Here is a 27278-nt window from a genome sequence, read left to right on the forward strand (position 1 = left end):
AACTTGGTTTATTTACTAGCTTCTGCAGTCTTTGTATAGGGGTAGTTAAACAGTAGGCAAAGCTAGCGCTTTGTGTTTTTTCAAGGAACATGCTATCCTTTAATTCTGAAGTAAAGAAATGTAAGATATTCCCTGTTTCCAGCAGCTTCTCCGAAAATGAATATTATTACAGGATTAACTACCTCAGTATTTCTTCTAAAACAGTACAGGCCTGTCATGCCAAGACATACAATGTTGATAATTACATCCACATCTTTTAACTCTCACCTTATTAAAGCTTTTGGTGACTAAAAATGAACCTAAAAAAAATTGCTACCAAGTCAGCCTGTTGTAATATCAAACCCCATATTCTACCTCCAGCTGTAAGAATAGCAAATGCCACTCGGGATCATGATCTGACTGCTTTCACTCTCTTCATGCTTCCACAGCAACCACATTTGTTGCACTACAGATGTTAGAGGCTACATCTATACTTCGTCCATGCCTGCTTTTACAACCTTTTGTTCAAGTTCAAGATGTTCATTGGCTGCTGCATGAACCTTCATCTGTTTTAAACTGACACCCTAACTGCTTTCGTCAAGCACTCCCTACTTCTCATCTTGCAGATTTCATAACGGCAGCTCCACATTCAGCTTGTCCACTACTTTCCTGACTTGGTAAATGTTGATCCTGACCCCTCCTGGCCTTTTTTCTCACCAAACTGAGGAAACTTTGCATTGTGAGGCAGCTGCTCAATCCCATCAACCATTTCACTTGCCTTCTTCTGTATTTTCTCTGACACTACCATGTTCTCCTTAAGATGTGACAATGAGGCATACCCTTAAATGCACTGCATAGAGCCACTCAGCTGCCTTTCCCCAGATTCCTAGTTTTGCCACCAAAGAACACAATGGACAGATATCCAAGCTGTGGTTTTCAGCCCAAGAACACTTTTAGCATACACAATTATACACCCATTTTCTACTCCTCATATAGCATTTTCTGTCCTGTAACTGACCTTGTTGAATCTATAGTGTTCCTGAGTTATTACACCTGATGTACACTAGCATCTATTCAACTACAACTTGGTCAGAATGATGCAAAGGTGACTTTTTTTGTTCTCTACTATACAGCACCTAGCACAATGAGATCCTGATTCAGGAGGCAGACTTTCAGATGTTTGAGCTATCAGGAAACTCCTCTCCCTGATAACAAAGGACTTAAGAAATATATATAATAATACACATCATAATGCAATACCAGTCAAAGACATTATGATTAAAACACCAGCTAGACTTGAGCTTAGGCACTATGCCTGCTTGATTTTCTTGTTCACATAACTTCTTTCATTTCTACTGTTTTTTAAAAACAACTGTCAAAATAAATCATTAAAATTTTCCACTGCCCTTTCAGGGGCACAGATGTAGCCAAACCAGAACCCAGGAGGCAGCAGTCCAGACTGCATCTGCTGTGACAAGCCCCATCTCCAGGAGGAATACAGCCTGGCTCAAGATTTGTTAGAAGACTACCTTTATACAGTCTGAGGGAGTTATTTTTACTCCTGTAGAGGCATTTTTTTCCAAATACAATCATAAATAAAAAAGAAAGAACTGTATGGGTGTTGTTTTTATTTATATATGGCATAATCAGGAACTATAGGTCAGCTACAAAAGATAAAGAGTTCTTTGTGTGACAACCAAAACACAGATGCTCTGTTTGCCACCCAAAACAAAAACATAAATGTAAGCCATGTGTTGCCAGTCCCACATTTGTAACATTTTCACTTCAAAGTTTCTTGTTACCTTGTACAAAATTTCACTAATTGCTTTTCTTTCTGTTAATTTTAAAAGTAGTGATATTTTGAAGTCATCCCTACCTGCAAGGCCTCAATTCAGGAGTCACCCAGGCTCTGCAGAAACATTACCTATAAATACAGTTTTCCTGCATACGTACAGACATACAATTATACTTTGAGAGCAGTGGAAAAAAAATACTTATCAGAAGTTGTTACTGGAGCAAAGGAGCTCTGGTCATCTCATAGCAAGAGGCAGATTAAAACAACGTGTGCTTTAACCACCTAGTCTTTAGTGCTGTAGCTTCATTAAAGTGCACGTGTTTGTCCACATCCCTGGTGTTTTTCATGTTTCTGAAGCAACAATATGTTATCACACACAATTGAAGGAAAATATGCAGAAGGGGTGACGGCCTGTATAAGCCTCTCTTTATAGCCTCCATCCAACAAGCAGTGATAAACATTGAACAATATCTAATAAAAGTCACAGACATCTGAGTAATACTGGTGGCATTTAGAACTCTTCTCATATTTATGTGACTCAGAGTCAGACACTGCATGTTTTCAGTAGAGAATAAACAAACTCAAAGCCCTCTCTGCAGTACAATCCAAAATATTCTAGAAGACCATCCTTTTCCACCCTTGTTGCAATCTAAAGGCAGCCAAAAGCCATCACACTTCCTTTCATGCAGAACAGAAAACATCTATGTTCTCCAAAACAGGATTCTACCCACCAAAGGTAGAGGCAAAGCCTGAAAGGCTTTTCTGATTGCATTGGGACAAATTCCTTCAACAAACCAGTGTATTTGCTCAACCCCTCTTCTTGGAAATATTCACTGTACAATCAGAGTTTAAATGCCAACAGGCAAGTTCAGTTGGGTCTAGCATATTGAAAAATTCTGTGTCACAAATTAGGACAATTAGCAAAGCAGTCCCACTGTTTAATTTGGGTGGAGCAATAACAGCAGCCAGTAATTACTTTAACAGTTTTCTTTGACAGACACTTCAAAGGCCATGACAATTGAAATTTGAGGAGAAAAAAGATTTTAAAAAAAGAGAGAGAAAAGGGAAGATCCCAAAACAAACTATGACATACTGAGAAGGTTGGCTGGGGTTACAAACAGTTAAATGAAAAACTGAAACTGGTCTGTTAAATAAAATAAAAAAAAGTGCTGCACTATCTTATGCGCAACTGTTCTGGCTGTCTTGCTAAATTTAGTCTTCCTAAATGCTTAACTGTATCTAAGTTCCTTTTATTTCTTGGGTGTGGATAAGAATTACAGCAAGAGAAAAAAATTAGTCATGTCTCAGCCATGTTTAGCAGCTCCTAAACAACTGTGAAATGCAAAACAGAAACAAAACACCCTTCAGCTTAAGAGTAAGCCAAAACTGAACTGATAACAAGACAGTAGCAAGGGCTATCTGCCTCTATGCAGCTAAGCTCAGGTCTATTTAGTTAAAAACCTGAGGTTAGGGAATCTTCATGCTGACTTCAGCAGGTTTTGAATCACGCTCTATTTCCATTGATTAGAAATGGTACCTCTGCAGCACTATCCTGTGCAACTTTCCAAACTTTTTTTTTTTTTTTTTTTTGCTGATTTCAGCTTTTCTATCAGTAATGCTAGGAATGAACGTACTACTTGGTCTAATTCAGATGAACGTGTCCAATTTATTCAGACTAGACATTCCATTTTTATTACAGTTACAGCCATTTCATTACTCTGTGCTGAAATCATTGCATCACTTTATGAATCAACTACTGCCATGCTATCTGCAGACCAAAAAGAGGCAGCAACATAACTTACAGAGCAGGATAGAGACAGGACAGCAGGCAGGAAGGAGTAGCAAATATTACAGTCAAAGCTTATTTCTACCTGATCAGCCAAAGAGAGAAGCAATATGCACTGAAACTCTCCTCAGACTTCAAAGAGCCCTTCATGCTTTACATATTTCAATTTCCTGCACACAACTTTTCAGCAGAATACTAAATATGCACAAATATGAATGCTGATGGCCTCAGTGCTGAAGCTTGATTAAACTTGATAGACATGAGAGCCTCGGCACGTTCAAACTTTTATTTCACCTTTCTGAACAAAAGAAAATAGTGCAAAAGCATTAACTAGATCTCCCAGTACCTACACTCTTACTGACAGCATATTATAGAAAAAGCTTCATATTTTTTATATATATTAGTTTTAAAAAAAAAAGTGGCAATTGTTTTGATAGGCTGTGCAAGAGTTGTGTTGATTTACCTACCTTCTCTGTGATGTAGAAGTTAGAACTATCAGCATGTTGCAGTGCAAATTGATCATGATTTGCAAGAGACCACCTTAGAAAGATGAAAACAAGTTAAATCACAAAATTAAACCTTAAAAATAAAAAACATTTACACAACTTTACCATGATGAAACAAGTGCCTCTCTCCCATGTATTTCCCATACACACTCAGTCTTCAATTATGTGCTCCAAAATTTAAAAAAAAAAAAAAAAAAAAGGCATGCTTACATGGGGAAAACCTCAGTCCAAATACACAAGTTAGATATTTTCCCTTTACATAACTGAAACAAAGCTCTACATTGCCACTGCGCTGACACTTCAGTGCTCCAAAAATAAGTTGATAATGATCTGATAATTCATTCCAGATCCATAAAAAAATAGGAAGTATAATTCTTCACTTGCAGTTAGCAAGATCACTACACTACTAAAAACATTTACAGTACCAGGATTTTATGCTAGCTTATACAATGCCCAATGCATATGGTAGTAAATTGATATATTACATTACTCAAAATATCACCTCGCTAATTCAGCATCAATTTGATGAATGTAAACTAGCTTTTCCTCTATGGCAGCACTTGCTGGAAACAGCATTTTTTCAAATATTTGCATACCAAATCTAAAGCAAGACATTTCCCTTAGCCAGTTATTAATTCATGCTGCAGGACTTGGGTGCCACATTTTAGTTTCATGTGAGCATTCACATCAACTGGACCAGCCTACAGCATCCAATAGGTAGTGTTTATAAATCCAAGCCAGAACCAGTGCAGCACTTCCTTAACTGCGGTCCTCTACAGGGACCACAAGTGTAAAGTGAGAGGGATAAAAATGCATCTCTGTGCAGAATGGCAACAAATTGGCTAATTGAACCACTCACATATGATGGAGAAGCTTTGTTTGAAACCTTATTTTTCAAGTAGTTGATCCATGATACATTGCAAATCCAAAAATCTAAAGATAAAACAACTGCAAGGTTGAAAAATCTAATGACTTGTCATAAAGGATATGTAAACTTTCTTCAGAATACTCATAACCTCCTGGCTAGCTTAAATCAAAAAGGTTTAGTATCTAGTATGTTGTGTATGGCAGAACTTACCCATCGCAGACTTCTTTTATTATTGAGGACAGTGGTTTTTTCTAGTTAAGGAGAGAAGAAAAAAATAAAAATCACTGAATTAGAACAGCCTGAGGTCTGAAAATAATTCCAAAACCACAGATTCCACATACGAAAACAAATTAGTAGTATTTATTTTTCTTTTCAATATTAAGCTTGGAAGGACCCAAAAGTTTTCTGGTGTTTTGGGCTGATAATTTATAAAGACAGCTATTCTATACATATTCTCCATGATATTATCAGTCCTTTTTGTCATCGTTAACCTATACAGCATCGACTCAGCTTCTCCACTGAGAAATCAGTGTCTTTTGTGTGTACTGCATCTCACTGCCCAGCAGAAACAGAAAATTCAGATATCAGCAAAAGCATTTTCCAGCAATTACATCTGAAGCAAGATGACATTCAATATTTTTAAACCGTTTTTTTTTTTTTTTTTTGTCCTTTTCGGATACCATACATGTGATGACAGTAACCCCCTCTAAGTATGCATATACAGGCTCCCCTCTGATAAAACAAACTGGAAGGTGTTACAATCCCAGATGTATCAGTTCTGCTTTACTCTCTGCATCTGCAGGCACAAACATTTGGACTGACTGAAAACAGCCCTGTTGCTTTGGGTCCCAAAGCAGAAGGAGCAGTCTAGTCTGGTGATGGTGCAATACTCTGAATGTTGCTCTAAACATAGGGTGCACACACAAGTGCTTTTAGGAAATTGCTGGGTGAAAGAAAAATGCATGTTTTTAACCCAAAGTATAAATTAGGTTAGATGGCCAAAAAAAAAGAAACAGACCAAATTTCACTTTTGGATGACTACAGGGTCTTTTTCCTCCAAGACTGGGTGACCACACAATCTATCACACACATCTGTTGCTTTGTGAGAACTCCCCAAATGACCCAAGGAGCCTCCTCTTTACTTTCAACAATCACAGTTCATTGAATTCTTAAAAAAACGAAAACTGCACAAGAACCTATAAACCCAGAAGCCAACACTGTTGCCAAAAGCAGCAGACTCCCTTTAGTGTTTATGGAAAACTGATAAGGCTAAAAGTCAGCTCAGTAGCAGGGTGTATTATGGGGAGGGAGAATTATTTTTCCTTTTGGATTTGTTTTCTATACTGCATCACAGCACAGACAGAAAACAAGGGATGAAAAATCCCTGCTCACATCAGACTCAGGTAAGGACGTGTTATTTCAACAGTCCAGTCAACTAAATCTTTTTATACACAGGCTAAAATGTAAAATGAGCATTTTAATGGACGATAAATGAAAGCAACTGCTGAAAGAATCCCGTCCCCTCTTGCCATGCCCTCTGGGTCCTTACTTTCCACCCTTCTTCCTCTTTCACTGCCATTACTGTTTTCATGTGACCACACAGATGAGTCACACAAGGGAACCTGATCAAACTAAAAATTGACATAGGAAAAAGCAAAGGAAAAGAAGCTTTCATCTGGATCTATATCCTCATCTGACTTGCTATGTGCCTAAATGAAAAGCAAATGCCAGTACACAAGAGAAAAGGCAAGAAGCACGAAACTATTCTCCCCTGCAGCAGCCAGCATGCGCCTTCTCCATAGCATCTTCTCGCCTTTGTGTGTGCAGCTGGGACCAGATGAGGCAGATCACACAAGAGAAAGAAGGTTTTCCTCCCCACAACTTACAAAAAAAAAAAAAAAAGAAAGAAAAGAAATCCCACTGACGGAGGAGCACTGGGCTGTCCAGCTCTGGATAAGGCCCAGTTGGTGTCCAATGGGCACGTGTCAGCTTGCAGGTGATCTACCCCAAATGGAGCGTGCAGCTCTGCTTGCTGCCTCCCCTTCGCTCCTCAGGATACTCACATGCACCCCTCTGCCATACTGGCTTATTTCAGCTGAATTTGTACCTGGGATATTCATACCCTTCACAAAGTAAATTGGTATCAGCTAACAGATTTAAAACAACATAGGACAATAACAATTGCCTCTCCTCCCCACCCACTACAGGAAACCAGGATGAAAAGGAACTGTAGCAACCTAGACCTGCAATAATCCACAGGTTGAATACAATTACTGTTGAAATCAGGATACCAGTACTTCTAAATCCTCTACCCCATCAGCTTCCACATCCTTTCTCAATGCCACCCATTTCCCTCCCCCTTTTCCTATACTATGCCATCTTTGTATTATTATTTGACATTGGTTTTTGTTCATTTTTCTTCCAAGTATTTAATTTCAAACAAATCAACAAGAACCTGTAAGGGATCGTTAAAAAATGAAAGCAAGGATCTTAAATAATAAAAATTATTAACACAGGCAGCCTTTCAGGGTACTGCTTTGTCTTCCTGTGCTGTATTGGGTTTACATAGCAAGGTTTTTGTAGCAGGGGGGCTGCAGGGCTGTCTTCTGTGAGAAAAGCCCATCAGCTGCCCCATATTAGATAAGGGCCAGTTTCAGCCGGCTCCAAAGGGACCCACTGCTGCCCAGAGCTGAGCCAGTGAGGGATGTTGTTTGCACCTCTGTGAGAGCAGATTTAAGAAACTGGGGGGAGGGGGAAAATGCTGTGCAACATCAGCTGTGAGAAAGGAGCGAGCACCAGCCCTGCAGCCCCCCAGGTCAGTGCAGCAACAGGGCAGGAGGTGCTCCAGGCATGCAGCAGCAGTTCCCCTGTGGCCTGTGGAGAGGCCCCTGGTGGAGCAGGCTGTCCCCCTGCAGCCCATGGGTCCCACACGGAGCAGATCTCCACGCTGAAGCCTGTGGAGGAGCCCCCCGTGGAGCAGGTGGATGTGGCCTGGAGGAGGCTGCGGCCCATGGAGAGCCCCCATAGAAGCAGGCCCTGGGCCGGAGCTGCAGCCTGTGGAGAGGAGCCCACGCAGGAGCAGGGAGTCTGGGGGGAGCTGCCACCCGTGGGGGACCGGTGCTGGAGCAGTTTGCTCCTGGGGGATGGACCCTGTGGTACAGAGCCATGTGGGAGCAGTTCTTGAAGAGCTGCTGCCTGTGGGAAGCCCACGCAGGATCAGTTCAGGAAGGACGGCATCCCGTGGGAGGGACCCCACATGGAGCAGGGGCAGAGAGTGACCGTGAGGGAGCAGCAGGGACAAAGTGCTACAGGCTGACCACAGCCCCCAGTCCTCATTCCCCTGTGCTGCTTGGGGGGAGGAAGTGGAAGAGGGTGGATGGGGGGAAGATGTTTTTAGTTTGTTTTCTCTGTTTCTCACTTCTCTAGCTTGTTAGTAATAGGTAATACATTTCTCTAATCTCCCTACTCTGTTTTGCCCATCACGGTAATTGTTGAGTTATCTCCCTATCCTTATCTCTACCCTTGAGCCCTTTTCATGGTATTTTGTCCCCTTTCCCCTTTGAGGAGGGGGAGTGAGAGAGGGGCTGTGGTGGAGCTCGGCTGCCCAGCTGGGTAAAACCACCACATGTGTCACTCTTGCCACAGTACTGAAGTGACTAAGCACAAGTCAGTTAACAGCAACAGAATGATGAAAAAGTGGAAGTCTTCTGGGACACAAAGTTTGCAATCAGTAATTCAATAGCACTAGAGTGAGCTCTACAAATTAACAAATGTAAAATAATTTACATTTGCAATCCTAATAAGCTACTGCTCCTCATAATCCTTTGGGCTCTGCTCCCCCAGCAAGTAACTCTCCAGACAAAACTTCACCCTTTCCCGCAAAGCAGATAAATTGTCACCAGCACAGGCACTCACAGCTGTGAGCAGGGCACTGCTGAAAGCAGGCAAGGGCTGCCACAGCCTCCCAGGGAGGCTCTGCACATCTGCCCCGGGGCCTCCACACCAACAACCTTATTTGCTCTGCAAGGGGCAGAAAGGTGAGTGATGGGCTCCTCATTAGGGGTCAATTTTATAAATATATGTTTTTTTGAAACATGAAAGATGAGGTAAACATCTACCTTTGCTTTCTGCAGAGTAAATCTACTCTGCAGGCCATTCAAAGATATGTTTGTTTTTTGGCCCAGATGTAAATATTTGCCTGATGTCAAGGAGAAAGAATATTGTTTTGATTATTTCAATCTTCACACAACTATTTTTATGGAAATATACATAATATTTTTGCTGCATTTACATTTAAAAAGAAATTCACCGTATTACTTAATATGCTTCAAAGAATTTCCTACCATCAGATAATCCAAAACAATCTCAAAGTATTCCCTTCATCAAAACGATTATTTTGTACTAGTGTCTTTTAATTGTTTTGGATATTTTTTGCCTCTGTATCCTCTCCTACACCAGGAAAACTGAAGTGTGCTTTTACACATGCTGAGATGATCTTCTTAAAGCTTTAAGAAGATCAAGCTGTAGCTTTAATGCATGAAATAACACAGATCAAAGTAAATCTTATGGTCCCTATAGGAGATAACCCCTTTCAGCTAACATATCACAAACATCTGCATTGAACACATCAGTTAGTATAAAAGTATTTTCCTAGTGTAGGTATTAAATTGATAGCTGAAATCCAGTGGGAAACAATAACAAGGAATTACAGCCTCATGACCTGTTGATCTGTGTGCACATGGAGAACACTAAGCATAGGCAGTGCTAGAATTGACATAAATTTGCACACCCAGTAAAGTTTTACCTGCATTGGCTGGTTAGTACAAGTGTCTGAGATGCTGGCCAAGTCTTGTCCTAATGACATCTACCATGCAGCACTACCTAGTCACCATGTCTGCGCCACCTGCATATTTCTCAGGACACCTCTCCAGGCTACACACTAAGGAGCGCACAATCCCCAACTTGGTCTACTTTAGTACCACCCCTGCACTGTGCAGGATGCTGCTGCCTGTGCAGTATTTTGTACCTCTTCTGAGGCAGCTTGGAGAGCACACACAGATTTCCCACTATTTCCCCATCAGCTTCATCCTTTCATGCCTATGCCTTGGGTTTCCCATAGAGGCAACCACTCAACGGGTAGCACTAAGCATGAGCATGCTGGATGAACCCAGGCCACTGCTTTGATTTAGGGGAACTGTGGAACAAGCAAAAAAAAAAAAAAAAAAAATGCTCAGACCACTCAGTGCTGCCCACAGCCTAGGTCCATTTCAATTAGCAGTACGTTGACCTGGACTTAAAGCACTTCTAAATCACACAAAGTATTTACGTGTGAACTGTAAAGAGCACAGAAGCCTAAATCTGGGTGGGATCCTGTGTTGTATGCACAGTTCAGATATGCTCTGATGGTGCTATATCGGGGAATTGCAGATACTAGTTTCCTTTAGACCAAGGCTGAATACGTTTCCTTTTCAAGTAGCCAGCAGAGATTCATAGCTTTGTTTTGGATAACGATTGGGATATCACTTTCCTTGCCTGAAACCTTTTAATTAGAGAAGTAAAGAGAAAAACCCTTGCTGTTGCTAAGCAGATCACAGAAAAACAGCAGATGCAGCACATCTGTTAGCAGAAAACACCCAGTGTGAAACAAAGTTCTGTTGCTGGTCTGTACATCTGTCAAAAAGCAGAATCTCAAGCCAGTAAATGTACCATTCTGTCTGTTATTAATGCTACCATTCTGGTAACAAATCTTTTAGTGCAAAAGTCATTTTTATGGCTATTACAAAACAGAAAACCACCTCTTCTCATGATCAGTAGAGGCTTCACCTGTTAACTATCATATGGCAGGGGCTACAGAAACAGCAGCAGGATTGTCCAGTGGCCAGCACACCAAACGTCAGGAAACCTGGCTCCTTGACTCAGTTTCACTGCTGATTTCTCACTGTGCAAGAGACGAGGCCTTTGCCTGCAAGGGGAAGGTCCTGGACAGCTTTGGACTTCAGCCAGTCCAGCCTGCCTTCCCTGCTCTGAACTACTTTTGGAATCAACTCTCCATTGACTACAGTGGAGCATCAATGAGACTTGACTCATTTGTTAGGCACTGGGCAGCTGTACAAGATGGGAGACAGGATTTCCATCACTTGGGGGAGCACTGAGGGAGTGGACACTTGAAGCATGGGGGCACTGCAGCAGCCAAGACCACAGAAGCCAGCCGAGACCAGGTTAGCACTACAAGGTTTTGTCAGCGCAGCAACACAACCCAAGGCAGGAAACATTCACACCCGAGAGGGGACACACAAAACCCACAGTGGGTTCTGCTTGCTGATGGGAGAGCTTTTACTGGCTTAGTGTATAGCCCCTTAAGGTGGCCCTTTTAACGTGCCAGCAGAAAAACTGGTATAAATATAGCAGTAGGGGTTCTGCAGAACACACAAGACTGGAGAAAAGCAGGCATTGGTTTCTTCTTCCTCTTCACCCTCAGCTGCAGTTTCCTCTGTTTCTCCCTTCCCTCCCCCAAGGACATCTTAACACTTAAATCTGTATTTCACTAGACCTAAGTATTGCCCTGCAGATCATATATTTAAGATAAACCAACTGTAAAACAAAGAAGCAGTGCTCTGGTGTGAAACACACTATTAAAACAAGCAAAACAGAATTTTACAAATTCCTACTCCACATCTTGTCATCCTAACAAGCTGTAGTATCCCTTGCTTCCTTAAGTAGTTTGCAAATAGGGACACCAAAAATCTCAGTCAAAAGAGTACTGAAAGGCAATAAAACACCTAAGGACCCATAGTTCAGTGGATTACAGTACATTTACAACATACTTGCACCACACATTTAAAATACAATTCAGAAGACTTGAATAGTTACAAAGCAGGGCTTTAAGATGTGGCTTTTCATATAACCACTTTATTAGGCATGGATACCTTTGAAAACCAAATTTAACCCCCCCCCCAAACCCACAGCTCATGACTGACACATTGCTGACCTACCAGTGTAGAAGGGTCTCCACATGAAGACACTAAAATTTTTACTGTAGTGGTTTTTTTGTTTGTTTGTTTGTTAATAGTGTTCTCTTTTGTAGTACAATCTTGGGAGTCCTGGAAGGAGAATTATGAAACTGAATTATAAAGTGTTCCTGGATACTCCAGTGGGCCGGAATGTGAATGAGGTTATCTTGTAATTAATTCAAGTGGTGTGTAACTCCAGGAATCTCATGATTATACAGAACGTTTCCTTTAAATACAGCAGAATTAAATTTTAAGAGATGAGACAACTGCTGCTTCTTAAAAAAAAAAATTGTTACAAGCATCCCTGTATCTCAATGCATGTGCCTCTGCACAGATGCAACAACTTTACAGTTACGTTCAGCCTTCACCTTAAGAAGGCCATCGACTGAGGGTACCAAAATTCAGGCTCCAATCATGAGGTTCTGGCTAGCAATATGGTGCTAACAAAATCAGACCCAGAGTAAAACAGGTGGAACGCCATTAATTCTCATCTTGTTTCTAAAGAGGCTCTTCTTTAGCACTGTCTGTGCCATGGGTCAGGAACACTGGGACACTATATTTCTGCAAGACCTTAAGGAGGGACACTATTTCAAAGAAACATTATTTTTCACCATCCATTGCAATTAACAATGATTGATTCATTATGTTAACAAAGTACTGTTTCTGTATACATGTCTTAGTGCACTGAATTATAATCAATGTATTAAAAAATCTGCATTATTCCTTCTAATATTATTCTTGTTGCTGAAGATTTTTTTTTTTAATCCAGAAATAGAAATAAAATTGAGACCTTTCATTATTCCAACAAAGAAAATGGTACATTAATTTAGTGGATATGAATTCCTTTACCAGTTCTATTAATAATCCCTGATGATAATAAAATTAAAAGGATAATAAAAAATGTTAAATACTTTCACTATGATTATATGCTGGTTACTATCTGCTTTATAATCAGTTTCATCTACTGTTTTGTGAAGCTGAAATACTGACAGTAATATAACTCATTAAATGATTGTTGATCTTTGTTTAAAACCTGGAAGCTGGTTTTAAATAAGCCCTAGCTTTAGCTAACTGGCTTAAGTTAGACAAGTGGGTATTTTTGAAACGTCAGCCACCTTTTGGCTCATCCACTTTCGGATCAACTTCCCAATTTTGGAGTAAGATTTCATACAGTTTTGCAGGTCTATGGGAAGGAGGTAAGCACCCCTCTCCTCCTTCATGCCCTTGGCACTAACCACTTGATTTTAAGAGAGTTGAAGTCTGCAGCCAGCACTAAGGATTGGGAGTAACACTTCACAGCACAGCCTCTTGTATAAGCAGAAGTCAACGTCTCTTCCTTCTTCAGCACCTGAACAATTCTGGTGCTCACTAATACTGCATACATTTAGATTCATGCTGCTAGGATCGTATTGGTATACTGCTATTACTAGTGACAGCACTTGCAGAAACTACAGCTATTCTTAGTCAACACACATGGTAGAAACGACGTGTCACTTTCTTTTCTCTAATTAAGCATTTCACAACCCCTTTTGAACTGCATCTCTCCTTGCAGTTTGAGAAACACTGAGCTAAATCAATTAACACTTCCTCAGGGTCCAGATTTAAGGTCTGAAACCCAAAACAACTTGAAAAGTCCCTTTAAAAAATCTCTTTGGTTTCCTTTTAATATGCAGTGAAGTGCAATGACTTCTCTGAAGAAAAGAAACAATTAAAATGGCATTTATAACATACACGGGCAGAAGAGACAACAATAACTTGAAACACACTCTTAGAAACTTGCTGACTAAGTCTAAACCTTAGAGAAAGCGTTAATGTAAAGCAGCCCCTGGTTCCCCTCACCACATAATGCACTGCACTGTTTTAACAATAAATTTTAATTTGACATTGCTCCTGTAAATATTGCTCACTAGACCAGATTATACTTTGAACAGCATCATACAACTGTTTGGGGTTGTTTTGCTTTCTTTCTTTGCGCAAAAGTAAAGATTCACATCTGCTAAAATTAAATCTGGAGGAAAAGACTGCACGGCCAAGTTTAATTACAAACTGTTCCTTTGTATAGCACCAGTGTTTACCTCCAATGGTCAGGAAGTTCATCCCAGCGTTTAAAGAAACCCTGGTTTTAGTACGTAACATTAACACACAAAACACAAATGGATTTGAATGGGTAGGCTAAAATAGTTATCTCCAAATACCCATCTTGTGCCTCTCCTGGATGAATGAAAAGAAAGGTTAGGCACTGAGGCTGGTTCAGCAAAGCACTTTATTATATATTGTTAGTGCAGGCATAGAGCCTCCCTAATTTAGTGAGACAAATTTTGTCTGCTTAACGTTAAAACCATCATTGATGAGCCCAAGTCAATTATTATACAGAAACATAGTGCAAAGCATCAACTAGAAAAGGTCTGTACGTCAGCGTTCGGATTGTCAGAAGTCATGCACTTGAAGGGGAGATATTCAAAGTTCACTAACATTTGCTGGAAAAAGAAGTACTCATGAGCTCTTCTCAGGCCTAACACCTTCCAATACACCAACGTCGATTACTGTGGTTTCACAATAACTATTTTGAAACTATCTTACACTCTTCATTGCTAAGCAAAACATGCATACACACAGAAGGTGAACTGGGAATACTGTGCAACTGAGTATAAATAAATGCTTCCATGCATATACAAAAAGCAACCTAAAGATACATATTTTTGTAGCGTTTTCCATGGTATTTTTATTTCAATATTTGGCATAGTTTCAGTACACTGAAAGACAAAGAGCTTGCATTATGCTAGAGTGAGGTGATTTTTTTGCCTTGTTTTGTTCAGTGCTGTTCTTTTAAACACTGATTTCCTTGCTGGTAAGAGATAAGAAAGGGAGGAAAATGGTAGAGCAGATCAAGTGTTTGGTGGTTTCAGAACGTATATCGTAGGGTGCTTGAATGGGCAGATCCCACCTAGGAGGCAAGCACTGTACTCTTTGGCTGCAGTGCCTTGGCCAATGCGCAATTCACTTCACTTTTCTGCCTTCCTTTTCCTTCCTGTCCTTTATCATCTCAGGGAGCAAGCCATCTGAGGTACAAATCATCTTCTCCACTAGAACTCTTCAACTAAATATATGTTTTAAGGGAAACAGATCAGCAAAAAGTTAGCATCAAGTTAACCAAAAGCAGAGCTGTGTGTTTAGAAGTATGCAGTACCCCACAGGTTTTTAAGGCTCATGCCCATGTTTCTCCCATTCCCAACAATAGCGAACATGCAGATTTGTGTATGCATATGAAGAAGGGATGCATCTCTCCCATCTTCATCTCTTGTCATCATACCCATGTTTTCCACATCAGAAAGGCAAGGGGTGAGCTCCTTCCTTAACCCTCATTCCTCCTTTTCCCCCAAAATGAGGAGTTAAGTTGCTGTTAGCCTTCTCCCCTTCAGCCTCAATTTCCCTCTTCTCTCTTCCCACAAAATGGCATGAGGAAACTGGCCAACAACCTGGCTGGCCCTCACAGGCTTGCTAGGAAGAGGGGCACCCCGCAAAATCAGCACTCATTTTCCTTGTCCTCTCTAAATCTTATATAATAAAGGTAAAACCAAAGTTCCAGGACAATAAGCTTGCATTTCAGATAAGGCATATGTTTCGGCTGGAGAGTCACTTTAAGGCCTTTTGTAAATTAAAAACAATCATTTTGGTATTATTTTGCTGCTGCTTGGAAGGAGACTGAAAACTATTTGATCCTTTTCATCCCCACCATACTTGGTAGCAATGAGCTGTTGTTCATCATGACTAACATGCATCTTTCTCTGAACACAGTGTGCACAGTGTCTGCCATTTGTTATATAAGAGGAAAAAAAAAAAGTAAAACATTCTTCACTCCAGAAGGCAAGAGATTTGTATCTGCACAGATATGCTTACTAAAAAATTTTAGCAAATGAAAATAGAAAAGCACAGTGGCTCTGGAAAACAAGCCACAAAGTGCTAAATACTGGGCACACACCACAGTGGGGTTAACTAGAAGTGAAACTGCACTGCGTGAAGAAAGTAGGATCCTATTTCAGTAAAACATTTTCAGCATGAATTCAGATTTTCTCCTCTTCAACAGAGCTTCATAATGTTCCTGGTCCCTGGATACATTAGGGTCTAAACACACTATTAAATACTTGCAAGCTTTCCTTCACTCTGAATACTATTTACAGAAATAATTATTCTAAACAGGTAGCATTCTGTAAGATTTCAGTACATTATGGGTAAGTAGTTAAATTTTAAAGAGGTTGCTTTTTAATATTAATGTATGTGTCACAAAAAAAACAATCCCAGAGAAGTCCAGAACATAAAATGCAGCACTTGTATAACTTGATCTCTTCCTCCTGTGCCCCCCTCCAAATTACCTACATGAAAGTTTAATTCGTAAATTTTATTTTATTAATTTCTGTACACTGCCTCAAATCAGTCTCGTCCTTGTGGCCACTGCACTAGAAATGACCAGGGAAACAGGGCAACCCATGAGAAGCCCACAAGGAACAGCAAAGACTCCCCTGCTCAAAACATGCTACTTCTCAAGTTCCAAAATCTGCACTTGCTGCAGCCATTCAGCATGATCATACTACAAATGCAAAGCACTGACTGTAAAAATTTGAGAAGACTTTCTGCCAATAGATAACAACATTACCACAATTTTACAGTTGAACAAACTAAGGCACAAAAGTGTTAAGTGGGTCACACAAGCAGTAAATGTCTCATTTAAGCAGCTGTTTAAAAAGAAAAAGCAAATCCAAAAACGTGGCAGAATGCATCAAAAATATTAAGCAGTAACACAGGAAAAGGGTTACACCCCTTATAAAAACACCTTATACTGCATATGTACTTACAGAAAAGTGCGCATATAAACAAACATAATGCAGAGACAGACACACAGAAGTACACGCGTATATATATACACACACATATGTACATGTCCCGTCTCTCTCTGTAGATGTACATAGGAGCACACATGCACAAGCACTTACTTGATCGATTTCCATCAACTTGGGGAATGCACCTGGCCATTCGATTGCCACCTTCACTATATCAGCAGGAGGGGGCATTGCGACGCTGCTGTTCTTCAGAGCCAGTACAACTGGACACTAAATACTGCAGAGAGCCTCTCTCATTCACACCTGCAGGGAAAAGGGAAAAAAAAAAGACAGCAGTTCAGACAGAACTCTACCACTGCTGCTTCATTTCCTACATTTTGCCTGGCTGGGCAGGTGCATGAAAACATCTGTGTATATGGATGTGCAAGAGCACAAGAATCACACATATTACAAAAGCAAACAGAGGACACAATGCCACGACACTGCACAGCCAGACAGCCTGTTCGAAAGATGGCCGAAGCACTGAAATGTACGGTGAATAATAGGCATGCATTAGATTTAAATAGACAAACTATTTTTAAATATTATTAAATATGCTATTGGGGTAAAGCGACAAACTAGAGGAAGCTCCTATTATGGTGTCACTCCTTGAGTCCCAGGGAACGTGATGGCATCGGTTACAGCTCGCGCTCCAGAGGAAGAGATTGCCCAGGAAGTTATGGCCAGGAAACACTGTTTCTTTTAACTATAGCAGTGATCTTCTGAGTGTTCACAAATAGATCACTGCACTATAGCAACCAGGATGTCAGGAAGAAGGCAGAACACAGCAGTTTCCACATATACATATACACACACATCCTCACCTAACTAAGTCAAAGATACCATATATAAATACCTCTTTATGGCAAATCTCAGACAAGAATACACAAGGATACAGTATACATCAATAACGATACCAGACAGCTACATAAAACATTCACAGTTCTGCAAGAACATGAATGTCAACAGGATCGCATGTCAAATAGCACAGGCTGTGAATTTTGGAGAAGAAAAGGAAAGTGGAACAGGCAAATCCTCAGGCTTTGTAGAATTTAAGTTCTGTCTCTTTTTGGCTCACTGAAGTTTGTAACCTTGCAACAACAACATATATTTTGCAGAGAGGTGCAGCGCATCTCTGAGCTTGCAAGCAAACCTTCCTCACCCCTCTCCCAGCTCAGCAGCAGGACCGCCACTGAATTATCAAAGCTCTGCAATTGTCAGGCACAGCACCTTGTGCAGACAGCAACATGCTCACTTGCTTTGCCGAGCCCTCCATTTAGACTGTGGCATTTCCCATGCCTTCTGCCGAGACCTAACAGAGCACTACCACATAGGGCTCTAGAAAGAAACTGCAGAAATCCCCAGAGGTGCAGCCCCCTTCTTCTTAGACGAAAAGAAAAGGAAGTGGTGAAAGCATGGACATGTTCTCGTATGTACACCCTTTGGAAGAGCTAAGGCAAGGGATGAGTTGACAGAACATACCAAACAGACATCCAAAAGCCACAAACAAGTACAGGAAATGAAACAAAAAAAAGTCTCTAACCATCTTCCACTGCTGCTTCATCTTAACCCAGACTAACCATGGACTCTTCTCCAACTACAGCAGAAACATGAACTTTGCATCCTGAGCAAAACCATGAAACCATGCTTTCATCTAGAAATTTTGTACTTTCATCTTCTACTGCTTACAAGCTGGCCCAGCCTTTATGCATATGGCTCTATCTAACCCCCAACACGTCTTCTGGTCTAGTCTGAAATGGCCCAGCCTTCCTCAACCTCCAGCCCTGCTACATTCTATGTGGAGCTCTCAACACATACAAAAAAAAAAAAAAAAAAATTTATGAACTTCAACGCTGCAGCAATTTATTTCCAACATTGGCAGTTCTGATGCTGACAACATCACACATCATCACAAAGCAAAGTGCAAGGCAATAAATAAGACAATGGATGGTCTCTAAATAAGACTATTTCAGGAAATGCCTTGAAAGGCAGCACAACCTGATTAAGAAATGCAGTGACATTGTCTGCATTGGTACATGCGCAGAAGCTCCTGCCAGATATTAAAAGGACCAGGATTAAACACAATTAAAGCAAGTGACTGGCTTGCTGGTGATTAAGAACGGTCAGATATTCACTGCTGACTGCAGCTTCCCCATTAGAGCCCAAATAATACAAAGCCCCCAGCACCTCTCCCCTAACATCCATTGCTCCCACTGTTTGCATCCTTTGTGAGTGCTCCCCTGGCTGTGTAGCACGCTGAATCAATTCATCCTAACTAGCAAAATAATAATAATAATAATAATTTTGGTTGTCTGCTTTTTGCCATGTTTTCCAGTCAAACAGCTTCCCAGAGATGGCCCAACTTGGCAGGGAAGAAGCAAGACCTGTTGGCAGCAGTGAGCTGTTAATCCACCTCAAAAGTAAAATGAAACTGAGACCTTCGCGCCTTTTTGCTGACAGGCTTACAATGACAGCATTTCTCACCTCCACAGCAGAAGAGTCCTCGGTAGTTTCAGTCTGGTGGTTTGGTGTTAAACTGTCTGCAATGCTTAAGCCCTGGTACCTGAGAGACCTCTCCCTGCATGCCCTGGAAAACACAGGGTTCCCTGGCAGGAAAGACACTGGACATCCCCCCTAGGGGGTTAGCTAACATAAAGCTCGCTGTGAATGCTGGAAGAAATGCTTTGATTCACAACTACTAGCCATGACTGTAAAAGCAAAACAACATCACACAGTAATAAATTTGCAGAAAACTTCCACACTCACATACAAATGTGGACACTAGCCCTCATTTTCCTCTAGTGAGTTGTGGTCCATCTTAACAAGTCACGCAGAAAGGAGGCAAATGGTTTAAGAGACAACAGTAGAGAAAAGCAGACTGTAAGTTAATCACATTCAGCTATGGAAAATGATCATTTGCATTTCAAAGCATGGTGCAAGAGAACTCTGTCACAACGTTCGGAAGGCAATTTCAGTGTGCCTAGTTTTTAATGCAGGCTAGCACTAAAGATCTCCTACATAATTATAATTAATATATGCATGCTTATACAGTTACAAAAGACAAAGCAAAGTGACAGATCTTTAACCAATACAAATGGATGTAGTTCAACTTCTGCCACTAGGAGAAGGCCAACTCAGAAGCATCTGTGTACTCTGAATGCTGAAAAGCATATATAGAATTGTCACTACAAACTTCTTTCCTTTCTGTTTCTTGGTGGACGTCCTAGTCACATGTGCTCAGACTTTTTTCCTAGCTATTAGTCTTATGATTTCCACACAGAATCTGAAATATAATGTGGTTTTGTTCTACCTATGTGTCAATGCCAGAAGCACTTTTTTTTTTGAAGTCAAAATAGATGTTCATTTGTTATCACAAAATTATGATTGCAAAGAAAATTCTGCAACCTACAGTGCAGAAATTTATGAATTACCTACTATTTATTCCACTGGTACACTGTGTTAGGCACTGCCCAATACAAAAAGGAAGGCACAGTCCCTGGTGAGAATTTTTTACTAAACTGGAATCAATTCACATGACATGAATGAAGAACTAGAACCAAGTTCAACTGCTTTTTGTTATGCCAGCAGCAGTCAAACAGCAAAAGGACAAGGACATCACTGAAGGGTTAGTTACGTATTTTTCTCGAGTACAATTCCCTTCTCTCTCCTAGTGGGATCTGAGAAGCATTGGCATGTAACAACTTTGCTCATTTTTACAACATTCATCTTCAAGTTAAAACCCAAAGGCAATACAATGCATGCGTGTGTACAACTGTATGAGGTAGAGGAGAGGTCTGAGGGAAAAGAGGGCACCTACCATTCGCCCTAGTGCATGCATGCAGCTGTAACCTGGAAGAGGTTTAAGCAACTTCCACGCTCAGCAGCACACTATTTTATAATTTGAAGGAGAAAAAAAAAATACCACCACAACCAAAAGATCCCTACTGCTTTAGCATGCCTTCTTACACAAATATATTTTTCAGAACTATGACAGATTAGCCCATTAAAGTGCAAATTCTGCAAGTTATTATTACCATACACAGTATATTCCTACATCTCAGCTACACTCTGCAGTGCTTCCAGTAGTTTACTAAGTCAAAGTAATAAACACTCAAGTTGGAAATCAAGGTATGTTAAATTTAATGCAAAAAATGCATCAGCACACACATGCCAGCTCTCAGTTTACCTAGCTGGGTCTGAAGGATTAATTCAGTACACATGTCAATAAAACTTATTTACCTTTCCCCGTCTATCTATGCCTTGCATGTGGAGACCAGGATTTTATTCAAGTATGAAATTAGCTTTCTCAGAAGAACATGCTTTGTCTTAAACTTGCTTTGCCATTTCCCTGGCACATCCCATACAAGGATCTGAGTGCTTTAATACTTACAGCTATCAGAGTACGTCTCCAAAGAAACAAACTGTATTCTTATTCTATAGACATGAGAAAAAATGAAGGCTACAAGGAGTTACGTGACTAGAAGTTTTAGTCATGTGTGAAAATAGCAGCCTACAACAGCTCATTTCTTCTTTTACAGAAAAGAAGAAATGCGACATTCAAACACGGAGCCAGGTCACTTGATGAACAGCAGAAGTAGGGAAGTGGATGATTTAAAAACAACTAGAGGAACACCACATGCATTCGGGAATGTAATAAAACGAAGCATGTGTTTCTCCTCTCAGATGAAAGGCAGCATCTGTAGGGATGACCTGAAGCCTGCCCTCCCCACTGGCAGGCAGGTTCCCCCACGCTGCTCCCTCCTTGCCGTGAGGCAGCTCCACGAAGGTGGCTGATGGCTGAAACCTGCCCAGCTGTGTCTGAACCCACTGCAAAGAAACCCAGCGCTTGCGCTCCTCTCGGGCCCTTACATAACCATGTCCTGTCAGACCTTGTCAGCCTCCTCCGCTGCGCTCTGGCGGCCCCGGCCAACAGGAACCAAGTGGCAAGCTCTTTTAAAAGGTCCCCCAGGGACCACGTCCGATTAACCATTTTAGAAAGGTAATCCAACACTAGATTAATACCCCCAAGAGAGTTATTTTTGGAGTTAGCCTACATGACTGAGCAGCCAAGCCTAAGGAGCTGTAAATACGCTCTGCCATCTCTGCAAGGAATGAAAACAAGGCACAGGAGCCAGGGGGCTGGATGTGCACTTCATATACATAAAAAAGCTTTCATGCTGGCTTCTTGTCTTTGTTGCAGGCTCAGCATTATCCACCTAAAACTAGACAGAAGTCACAAAAGCCCAGCAGACCCACATCAAAAAAAAATCCCCAGATGCTGTGCCACAAATGGAAAAGAAAGCTCTACAGGAGCTATGAGCTACATTCAGCCCAGAAAGCCAGCTGTATCCTGGGCTGCATTAGAAGCATGGCCAGCAGTCGAGGGAGGTGATTCTCCCCTTCTACTCCACTTTTGTGAGACCCCACCTGGTGTACTGGGTTCAGCTCTGGGGCCCCCAACGTAAGGACATGGGCATGTTGGAGCACATCCAGAGGCAGGTCATACAGATGATCAGGGGCTGGAGTACCTCTCCTATGAAGACAGGCTGAGGGAGTTGGGGCTGCTCTGCCTAGGGAAGAAAAAGCTCCAGCGAGACCTTTCAGCAGCTTTCCAGTACTTAAAGGAGGCCAACAGGAAAGATGGGGAGAGACTTTTCATCAGGCAGTGTAGTTATGGGAGAAGGGAGAATGGTTGTAAACAAGTGTAAATTTAGACTACATATTAGGGCAAAATTCTTTACTCTGAAGGGTGATGAGGCACTGGCACAGGTTGCCCAGAGAAACTGTGGATGCCCCATCCCTGGAGGTGTTCAAGGCCAGGTTGGATCGGACTTTGGGCAACCTGGTCTGGTGGGAGGTGTCCCTGCCCATGGCTAGGGGAGTTGGAACTGAATGGTCTTTATGGTCCCTTCCAACCCAAGCCATTCTGTGATTCTACTTGGAATACAGGCAAGCAGGCTGTCTGGTTTTGCTTCTAGAGCACATATTGAAACGTACTAGAAAAATGTGGGTACTTATTTAATTTGAACTCCCCTGCTTCTGGGAATACCATGCTCCTTCTACTAAGGAAATCTGAGTTACACACCTATAATTTAGGGAATTGAGAAGAACTAAAAACTTGGTTGTGATTATTCAAGGAATATGAACTATTCTAGCAATTTAATTAACACCCATAGTATCTTCAGCTGACTAGATGGTATATTTACTGAAGATGTTAATATCTAAACTCTTCAAGCTAGAGATCAGGAAAGTACCAAACCACTCACTCAAATATTCAAAAAACTATTCCAAGGGGAAAAAACAGTTACAACATGACAGCCAAAGAAGTTATATTTAGCTTCACAATAAGTTTGATTTTTCAAACGTGTTGAGAACCTATCTAGCATATCAAATTGGAGCAGGTATTAAGCAAACAAAACCAAATACTAACCTGCATAAAGTGTTAGAATTCACCTAAACTTTTCACAGTTTATCAGGGCTTGCTGCTTAGTTTGGAGATGTTTCTTGTCATTGGACTCTAACCCCAGATGTTTGTAAACTGAAGCAAGCAACAACAACAACAAAAATCTAGAATTCCATCTGAATAAAATTTACTTTTCCTACCTCTCAATGTAGTCTCACATAACCTGAGAAATAAAAGCAATGGGGGAAAAGATTAAATCTCAATTCCACCCTGCTGCTGCTCATACAGGTGGGAAAAAAAAAGTCAGCAATAAGAAAGCTATAGAGAAAAAGAAAAAAGGGAGTTGGTACAATGAAATTAACTAAAATAAAGCAAAGTAAATATAATGACTCCAAAGAACAGGAACAATTTTTTTGTGGACTTTGCAATGTTTCACCTAAGAACACTCCAAAGGAGTTCAATGTAACTGGAAATAGAATAAGTTTATTACAGGTTGGCTGAAAATGTATCAAAGAGGTTCAAGAGAGAAAGTTCATCAAGAGTTCTGTGACCCAGGAAATCAGTTTTGAATTGGATTCAACTAAGAGTAAAGAAAGAACAAAAGGTCACAGTCTTCCTTTCTATCACCAACATGATCTGGCTATGGTACTTGGGATTTTCCTGGCATTTTGATAAATCAGAGGGTTAGAAAGAGCACACAAAAGAGCATCTTCAGTCAAGATGATGACACTTGATTGCTTCATTTCAGCAGAGACTGGATCTAGGCAGCAATGCCTGGCTATATCCCAAAGAAAGCAGCAGATACAAGAAGATAAGTTCAAGGTTGGGAGAAGTTCTATACCATGCTAGAAGCAAGATCAAGAAGTAGCATATTAAAAAGTTTGTGTGCTTTTTTTAAACCTTACTGATGCTTATAACATATGGAAGAACTACTGTTATAGTCAGGAAGTTAGCAGTCAAATGGAGGAAAAGAGGACAAATGCATGAATACTAAAGGAAATAACCAAGTTAGCTGACAGTACACAGACAGGATGTCAAAAACTGAAACAAACAATTATTTTCTAAAGAAATCATTCTGCAAAGAAAAGTAGAGTGGAAAAGAGATGCACATTGATATTCCACAGTAAGTGAACCGAGCCAGATGCTTATCATCATGCTCACAAGAAATAAGAGAAACAGCAAGCAAAATACCACGTATCATTATGAGTCTGATAAGGTAAGAAGTTTAAGAATCCAGCCTTCTGCTTAGGGCACTGACACTGCACTTCAAAGATGACAAAAAGCAAAAGAAAAAACACATTTGTCAAGCTTGCAGCAGAAAGCAGTTCTGTCTACACAGGTGTTCCTACCAGTGCTGTTTCTTTCATACCTACTGAAATAAATGCATCAAAACAGCTAACAGTCACGCACACAAAAAGAAAAGAAAGTCCATATGTTCCTGACTTAACACCACTATACAATTCCTAATTCTATCCCTGTCTAGCAAGGCTCCTTGCTCTCTGCTATTAACACACACATTTGCAAAGAACAACTTGCCTCTAACACTTACAGACTTTCCAGTGCCTGCACTCCGAAGGACATTTACCAAAACAATGAAACTGCACATGGGAAGTAAAGTTATGGCCACCCAGAAAAAAAAGAAAAAAAGATACTTAATATTGGAGACCTTGTCTGTACCTAAAATTTGTGGAATAACTTGAACTATTCTGCATTAAAGAGACCATCTCCGACACATATTTGTTGTTGAGACTATTCTGGCATTTTAATGGACATTAGTAAGTAAGCCCACTTTGGAAACAGGAATACAGAGATGCTAAGGAAGGAAACGTCAACACAGTCACATCCCAAAACAACTACAGGGCAACCTCCGTGTTCGTCCAAGCAGAATGCAGATTGTGATTTGTCGGGAAGATAGAGACCATTCAGAAGTAACGTGACTACAAGGTAACAGCCGTGCCAGCACTCTGCTCACCCAGTACACTTCCAGAGGTGATGAACCCTGTGTGCATCTTGGTGAACTGCATTAAGCGTGACATTTGGTAACAGGAGATCCGAGTGTTTTAACAGGGGACTATCCCTTGCTCATCTTCCATTACAAAACCACAAGTAGCAATGACCCTGCTTGAGCAGGATGGTTGGCCAAGATGACTTCCATTAGCCCTTTCCAGCCTCAACCTTTCTGTGATTCTATTCAGTACACTGATGTAATTACCCCAAGCACTCGAAGTCCTAGCCTGCCCATCTGTGTTCAAATGTTATGCCTTTTCTGCACTCAGATGTGTGCACAATGAGCAAAAAAGGAAGCTCTTTTAGCAGTCATAGCAACGTTCTCTAAATATAATAAAAATGGCTGTCAGTTTTAACTTCGGAACAACAATCTCTATAACTCTTACCAGCCAGCAATTCGAGAGCACTCATTCAAATAATCCCAGTCTTCTATAACTTGAACTAAGATCTTAAAGATCAAGATGAAACTATTTCTGACAGGAAAACTACTGTAAATTGCTTTTGTGTTACAGTCCAACACATCACATTCAAGCACTCAATATAGTCTGTGGTAACCCCATAGTTTTACTGTGAATTATTTTCCACACTAAAACCCACATGGCACAGGGAAGGAGGAAGGAATGATGCAAATGTCATCCATTGACTGATTTCAGTCGTGAGCTCTAGAGATTCAAGCTATTTAAGCAGCGGACAACAGTTGAGAAGATTACTGTCTCTCCTTTCTCATGCGGACAGCAGAACATGTGATGTGTTCACTCCCAGATTAAAACCCACATATGAACTTAGAAACCCACTGAATCTAATTTATGCTAACATGTCAGCCTATGATAAAAAAAAAGGGGGGGGTTGCGGGGGAAAGGCACCAATTCAGCCACTGCATTTAAACCAAAGGCAGCGGTTAATCAGTCCTCTGTGTAACTATCTGAAAAAAAAGCGGCAATAATTTTACAGTCAGAATCACCGTCTTGAACCTAACTCATTAAAAATATTAGCCAATTTACTTCACTGCTCAGGTAAGAAGCCATCAATTAAAAAGCCACATTTGTAGGATATATGATCTGCTTTGCTAGGTATCTGACTTCTATCTCATAAGTAACTATAATTACAAAGGTTCTCTAAGACTCCCCAAATGGCTTCGACTAATGCTCACCATCAAAAGCTGATGATGGCACAGCTGTGTTTCCGTCTCCAAACTCTGGATGAAGCTCCTGCTCCAGCGTCTCTGGGAACATGCACAGCTATGCCAAGAACGAGCAAAACACTCACTGCTTCCAAATTGTCTAATCTATGAACTGAGCGCTTAACCTTCCCACAATACATGCATAGAGATGACATGACCAGCACTGTCTGCACACTGAGGACTGAACTGTACCAGCCACATTATTCTGCAAAATAACTCGTGGCAGTTTCCTTCTCAGGAGCCAGAACATCAGTTGTCACTGATTGCTGCTGCAACTCAATTGACTTCTATCAAAACATCCATTCAAAATGAACCACCACTTGCTGTGTGATGCTGTTCTGTATTATCTTAACAACAAATAGAGTGCCTCAAATATTTTAATACTCTCAATTCCACCCCAGAGCTATTACCAAGTATTTTACCTGCTAAGAACTTACAAATGCCAGCTACAGGACAGGGAGAGCCTGGCAGCAACAGCCAAAAGGACACGATGCCCTTGCTGTATAATAACCTGTATACCTCTAACTTATTAGATAGAAAAAATGAATCCTCACAACCATTCTATGCTAAAAATTTTGTAACACATAGCATCATCCTGAGCCATCATCCTTATGGTCTCTGCGAAACTGAAATCTTTTCACTCCCAAACCTTCAGGCTCCTGCCATGCGAGGCGCAGTTCCCCAGCAGCTCTTACATCTCCATTGCCCCTGTGGCACAACCTGGCATTTGGTACTTGACCAGCAGGCTGGTTCAGAAAGACGGAGTGCTCAAAAACTAACCCCAACAAAACAAAGACACATCCAACACTCACCCACCTGAGCATCAGCGTGACCACCATAAAGAATGGGTAGGGGCAAAGAGGAGAGCAG

The 27278-nt window shown here is 40.9% G+C and overlaps 1 protein-coding gene across 6 annotated transcripts in view; it reads right to left on the reverse strand.

The window, feature by feature from the left end:
• ELMO1 (engulfment and cell motility 1) overlaps positions 1-27278 on the reverse strand; it is a 306907-nt gene that overhangs the window by 242852 nt on the left and 36777 nt on the right. For 4 of the 6 annotated variants that reach the window (XM_035552367.2, XM_035552364.2, XM_035552368.2 and 1 more), the window contains exons 3-5: positions 16933-17082; positions 5145-5185; positions 4028-4100 (exon numbers count right to left, since the gene is read on the reverse strand). In XM_035552367.2, the coding sequence (XP_035408260.1) occupies positions 4028-4100; positions 5145-5185; positions 16933-17010 (192 nt within the window). In that variant the 5' untranslated portion in view covers positions 17011-17082. Of the gene's footprint in view, positions 1-1855; positions 1895-4027; positions 4101-5144; positions 5186-16932; positions 17083-27278 lie in introns of those variants that run through there. The other 2 variants (XM_050708683.1, XM_035552373.2) reach the window with 2 other exon arrangements.

Source organism: Cygnus atratus, chromosome 2 (assembly GCF_013377495.2).
Source record: "Cygnus atratus isolate AKBS03 ecotype Queensland, Australia chromosome 2, CAtr_DNAZoo_HiC_assembly, whole genome shotgun sequence".
NCBI classification, from domain to species: domain Eukaryota; kingdom Metazoa; phylum Chordata; class Aves; order Anseriformes; family Anatidae; genus Cygnus; species Cygnus atratus.